The sequence below is a fragment of the Ipomoea triloba genome, chromosome 9 (genome assembly GCF_003576645.1).
Source record: "Ipomoea triloba cultivar NCNSP0323 chromosome 9, ASM357664v1".
Classification (NCBI taxonomy): Eukaryota; Viridiplantae; Streptophyta; class Magnoliopsida; order Solanales; family Convolvulaceae; genus Ipomoea; species Ipomoea triloba.
Window position 1 is genome coordinate 26,854,956 of NC_044924.1, and position 6,015 is coordinate 26,860,970.

The 6,015-nt window shown below is 30.0% G+C and overlaps 1 protein-coding gene across 1 annotated transcript; it reads left to right on the plus strand.

Moving 5' to 3' along the window:
• The first annotated feature begins 570 nt into the window (after positions 1-570).
• LOC116028421 (pathogenesis-related protein PR-4) lies at positions 571-1,797 on the plus strand. Its single transcript, XM_031270136.1, has 2 exons — positions 571-877; positions 1,484-1,797. The coding sequence occupies exons 1-2, from the start codon at positions 620-622 to the stop codon at positions 1,652-1,654; spliced, it is 429 nt and encodes a 142-aa protein (XP_031125996.1). The 5' UTR covers positions 571-619; the 3' UTR covers positions 1,655-1,797.
• The last annotated feature ends 4,218 nt before the right edge of the window (positions 1,798-6,015 follow it).

The following is a 6,015-nucleotide window of genomic DNA, read 5'->3' on the forward strand; positions in this document are numbered from 1 at the left end:
AGGTATTAAAATGAAGGGTAAAACTGGAAATTCATGTTTTGCACTCCAATTTAAAGCAATATGTGACTCATTTCAGCAGCATGTGCACATATTTCTTCAAATTAAGTTTTTGCTCTCCTAAATCTGCAATCAAAATGTGCGATAATCAATTAGTAAGGTTCTAACTGAGGCGTGTCTATTGCTGGTCGAAAACTATTTCCAAACCCCCTCTATGGCTTAGGTTCACCCAAAGCCTTAGAGAATTTTAAAAATAAAGTCGTGTTATACATACTCGTATAACAACTAAAAATTAGTGGCTTAGGTTCACCCTAAGCCTTAGAGAATTTTAAAAATAAAGTCGTGTTATACATACTCGTATAACAACTAACAATTAGTGTTGAATATTTAAAGTTTTGCTAATTAATAATAGACTTGTGAGCAAGGTGTATATTTTTCAAAGAGCTTCTAGTAATAGACTTATTCAAACAGGTTAGAACTTATAACACAATCTTTGTAATAATTCATTTATTATTAAATATGCCCAACCCTTTTTGTAAATTGTCATGTCTATAAATACAGCCCAAGCCAAGATAGATACAGCACATTGGCAATTGTACCATTAAGGCAAAGCAAATACAAAATGGAGAGAGTTGCTTGTTGTTTGCTTGTGGTGGTGGCGCTGGTGGCCGGCGCGGCGGCGCAGAGCGCCACCAACGTGAGAGCAACGTACAATAATTACAATCCTCAAAATATAAACTGGGATTATAGGACGGCGAGTGTCTACTGCGCCACCTGGGATGCCGACAAGCCACTTGCGTGGAGGCAAAAGTATGGGTGGACTGCCTTCTGTGGTCCGGTCGGACCAACAGGCCAAGCTTCTTGCGGCAGATGTTTGAGGGTATGTTATTTATTAATGATGAAATTTTACGATGTTGTGTATGTGTACTTTACAAAGTTATATCATTTCTAAAAAGCATTTAAAGTAAAATACAACTTTGAAAAGCATCAAATATGCAGAAGCAAGAAAGCCTAGTCCAATCAAGATGACAATAGATTCAGACTTGTAATCACAAGGTCACGAATTTGAAGTTTTGTCCCTTGGTTTGAGCGGATAAGCTATATATGAACTATGGGTACCTAGATAGGTTGGTTTAATTTTTTTGTGATATTTTGCCGATTAGGGTTACAAGGCGGGATTTTCTTACACCCTAAAGGGTTATGTGGTTTTCCCCGTCATCCAAATGCACATGAACGACTTATTGGTCTTCTTAGTTTGAATCAGTCAGCTATGGATAATATAGACTGGTTTATTTCTTTGTGATACTTTGACAACTAGGATCACAATGCGGGTTTTATCTAGTGCATGACTTTGAGTTTCCCTCTTTCACCCAAAAAAAAATAAGCTTCAAAAAGTATGAAGTTTATTTATGGCATTGAAATTTTTTTCATGAATAATATTACTCATATATACACATTAATTGAGTTTGCATGTGTTTAAACGCAGGTTACCAATACCGCCACCAATGCTCAAGTAACGGTGAGGATCGTTGATCAGTGTTCAAATGGAGGGCTGGATTTGGACGTGAATGTGTTCAATCAATTGGACACTAATGGACAGGGCGTTGCTCAAGGTCACCTCATAGTCAACTACGACTTCGTTAACTGTAATGACTAAGCCAATGGCAATGAATATTTGCTTTTTAATATATTGAAAGCAATAATAATAAGATAATAAAGCTTCTTGAGAAGCAATATTGCTTTCATTTATGGAAATAAATATGGATTACTAGCTATATATTCAATTGTCTTAAAATCGAATTACGTTCTTGGCATAACGCGTTCTTATTTAAATAATTTAATAAAAAATATGAGTTCTTATTTAAATAAAAAAAAATACCATAATAAAAGTAATGTATTATCATCCATTTCTTCATACTTCATCCTTTACAAAATGCCAACTCCATCTCCTAAAAACCAGAGGCTTACTTATTGCATGTAACGTGATCCACACAATTGTGTGGACCAAGGTCCAAAAATGACGTCATTTCGCGTAATTTTTTTACGCGACTCACTGCAAAATACATTTTTATATTTTATAATGTATATTGTTTTAAAGTATAACTAGTGTTTAACCCGTGCGGTGCACGGAAAAAATTTATTATTATGAATTTAAATTAAAAAAAAAATTAAAAATATAAATATATTAAAATGTACAATATAATAATATAGTTGAGTTTTCATATATTTGGTCAAGTATCTATTATCATGGCATACAAAACTAAATTTTTGTATGATTAATATAATCTCTAATCATGTACATATTTATATAAATTTATAGAGAAAAATTTACATAATTAAATTGAATTATTCCTAATCGTATTTCATATATATTATAATTCTAACAATATGAATAATAACAAAGAAAATTATACTTAGAAATTAAAAAAATATAAATTTTAAATTTTTTATATGTGATTTTAAACTCTAATTAGGCGCATTTTCTTATATGATCGTGTAATACAGTGTATATACAAATAATATTTATTAATATGTATATATGCAGATTCTATAATATAATTTTTGTAATTATAATTTATATTGATATATTATAATTAAAATAATTAAATTAAAAAATTAAAAAATTAGCATTTTACTTTTGTATGATTAATATATTGCATAAGTATATGTATGTATGAATTTTTAAAAATATAAATATTTATGAATACACATTTTGTTAATTTTATAATTTTATTTTTGATCATATTTTGTATTTTGTTAATTATAATTAAGAAAATTACATTTACAAATTAAAAGAATTTAATTTTTACATTTATATTGATTAATGTAGTCCCTAACTATATTACATATTTAGACTCATAAAATATGTTTCATTATTACCCTAGAAGTTATCTTATAATTATTCCCTAACTATTTTAACTCATAAAATACATTATCTTACCCTAGAAGTTTCATTATTCTAACACATAATGTACATTATTTTAACACATAAAATACATTATTCTAACTTATAATGTAAATTATTCTAACTCATAAAATTCAATGACATCATTTTAGACTGTGGTCCACACAATAATTTGCCTCTATTTTTAGTCTACAAGGGTGTTCGTTTTTTGGTGAAAGTTTGGTTAATTCATTTAATTTATTATTCTTGATGATGATTGAATTACTTGATTTTATTTTGAGTACTATTGAATTACTTGATTTAATTAAGAGATTTTAAAATTTTTGTATATTAATTTGGTTCAAAAAAAGATTTTTACTAGTGATGGATGATGGATGAAGAAAACTTGAGTTACCTTGTAATAGCGGAAGCTTTAGGGGTAACATTGATAAATGACATATTTATGAAAGCATAAATTACAAATTTTTCAGCAATAAATTAAAAAATGTCACCATTCAAACACTAAATTGAGAGCCATTAATTAAAGAATTCTTTATTTTCCTGTGTAAGAGTTTAAACTTTGCTTATGCTACTTGAATCAAATTCTAGTTAATTAGTCTTATATTGGTGATGTCAATATACCGAATGTTATACACAAAAAAGTTTGGTAACTAATAAATCTAATTTTTTTTAATACTACTGACTCTATTACAATGCAGTATCTGTTTATAACTACTTTCTCAACCTATTGAAGCACAAGAGTCTGTATTGCCTTCACTGAGGCTCGAATCCACTACCTTCCGTATAAAGGGAAGGGTTTGATGCCACTGGACCACAAGGTCCTTAGCTAACTAATAAATCTAATAGAAATTAGTTTATAAAGATTTAGGGTTATAAAGATTTAGGTTAGATATTTTTAGTAGGTATCCACATTTAATAAGAGTGAACAAATACAGAGGGATAGTAATGACGGATGTAACGTGGATGCATTGTATCGTTGTTGTTATCATATTGGCCATACTTTGTTAGCTTAATTAGTCAAGATGCATGATGATATAGGGAGTAATTTATGGTGGGTAGTGACATTTCCTGTATGGCACAATTATGGATTTTATGTTGTCAATTCTTCACATCTCAGTCAATATTGCCTGCACTCATATGTTAGAATCGTAGAATTTCAGAAATCTTTGCAATGTTCTTTCAATTTGTAGGGAATTTTAATGTGAAAATAATATTCCTAAAAAATTTCATGTCACAATCATTCACAATAACCAGAAAAATTCATTTGTAGGGAATTTTAATCCAAAAATAATATTCCTAAAAAATTTCATGTCACATTATCCAAAAAAAAAAAATTCATGTCACAATATAATATAATAACCAAAAAAATTCAGAACTTATTGTAAAACACACACAATAATTTGCTTAAAATCAATTCGCTTCATCCTAAAGTTGCTAGGAATTTTGAAGAGTGAATTTTTCATTATACAATAGATTCTAAATGAACACATCTGAGCACTCAAATAAAAAGTTTTCAGCAAACTTGAATAAAAGGAACACTTCAAATTTTAGAAGTGCAGACAAATAAATATGAGATAGTATAAATAGTACGTGAGAAAAAATATAAAAAAAAAAATTGTAGGGATTTCAAGCATTTATCACTATACTAAAAGTAATGGTATACTTGTTTACATAACTCTTTTTGGATTTTAATTTGCACCCTCCCCTCATTGCATGTGAGAAAGCCTCTTAGTTACATAATGCGACCTCCTTAAATTTTGAATTAATAAGTGAAAATGAGTACGTGTTTTTCTTTTTCAAGTGGCATAATCGTCATGTTTAGTCTATAGATCTTTGTTCCTCTTTCTTTTCTTTTTTTTTTTTCTAGATAATATTTAGTTTGCTCCAATGATATTTTTCCCTCCATGAGATCTTTATTTTTCTATTCTAAGTGTGCATTTAACTGAGTTCATAAAGAAGATTTCATTTCTCATATAGTCATATAGGATATCATATTCGTTATACATGTGTCTACTTCCTCTTCAGTAATATAATGTTATTGACAACCATCCATCCTACAAATCAAAGCTACGAGTATCCCACTGATCTTTCTAGTAAATTAAGTGACGCTCGCTTTGATATATACCAAATAAAAAAAAAAAAAAAAACTCGTGCTTTGATTTTGAAGATTAATAAATTTTAGACACAAATGAATTATGTAAAGTGCAGTGTGTACCATATATAGTGCATGTGTGCAGTGTGTTTGTTTCATGAACAATAGTATTCACTACAAGAAAGATGCACAAAGACAACACTACAAATACAACGGTTTTTGACAAAATAAAGTGTTATCTTTTGTATAAAAGACAATAGTTTTGTCCAAAACCGTTGTCTTTGACGCAACATTTTTATCAAAGACAACGGTTTTTACCGAACCATTGTCTTTAATGTGTTGTCTTTGTGCATTTCGTCAAAAGACAACATCACAAAGACAACAGTTTTAAACATGCACCGTTGTCTATGTGCATTTTTTTTATAAAAGACAACAGTTTTATGTAACCGTTGTTGGTATTGTGTTGTCTTTGTGCATTTTGTCAAAAGACAACACCACAAAGACAACGGTTTTATGTAACTGTTGTCATTGGTGTGTTGTCTTTTTGTGAAAAGACAACACCACAAAGACAACGGTTTTAAGAAACCGTTGTCTATGCGCAATTTTTTTATAAACGACAATGGTTTTATGTAACCATTGTCGTTGGTGTGTTGTCTTTGTGCATTTTCTCAAAAGACAACACCATAAAGACAACGATTTTAAAAGACCGTTATCTATGTGCATTTTTTTAAAGAAAAGACAACGATTTTATGTAATCGTTGTCGTTGGTGTGTTGTCTCTTTGTGAAAAGGCAACACCACAAAGACAACGGTTTTAAGAACGGAAATTTTAACACCGGTTTCAACAACAGAAATTTTGCCTCAAAGACAACGGTTTTTAACCGTTGTCTATGCCCTTCACTAGTACAAAACTGCACATCCACTACTGTTGTAAATGGCTTTTCGCTATCGTTGTACAACAGTAGCGGATGGCAGAGTCACTAAATGTCATTGACTTTGCGCTACCGTTGTGGAACAGTAGC

Coding starts and splice junctions, on each gene's coding strand:
- LOC116028421 (XM_031270136.1), top strand. CDS start 620: ATGGAGAGAGTTGCTTGTTGTTTGCTTGTGGTGGTGGCGCTGGTGGCC. Junction 878..1,483: donor CTTGCGGCAGATGTTTGAGG/GTATGTTATTTA, acceptor GTTTAAACGCAG/GTTACCAATACCGCCACCAA.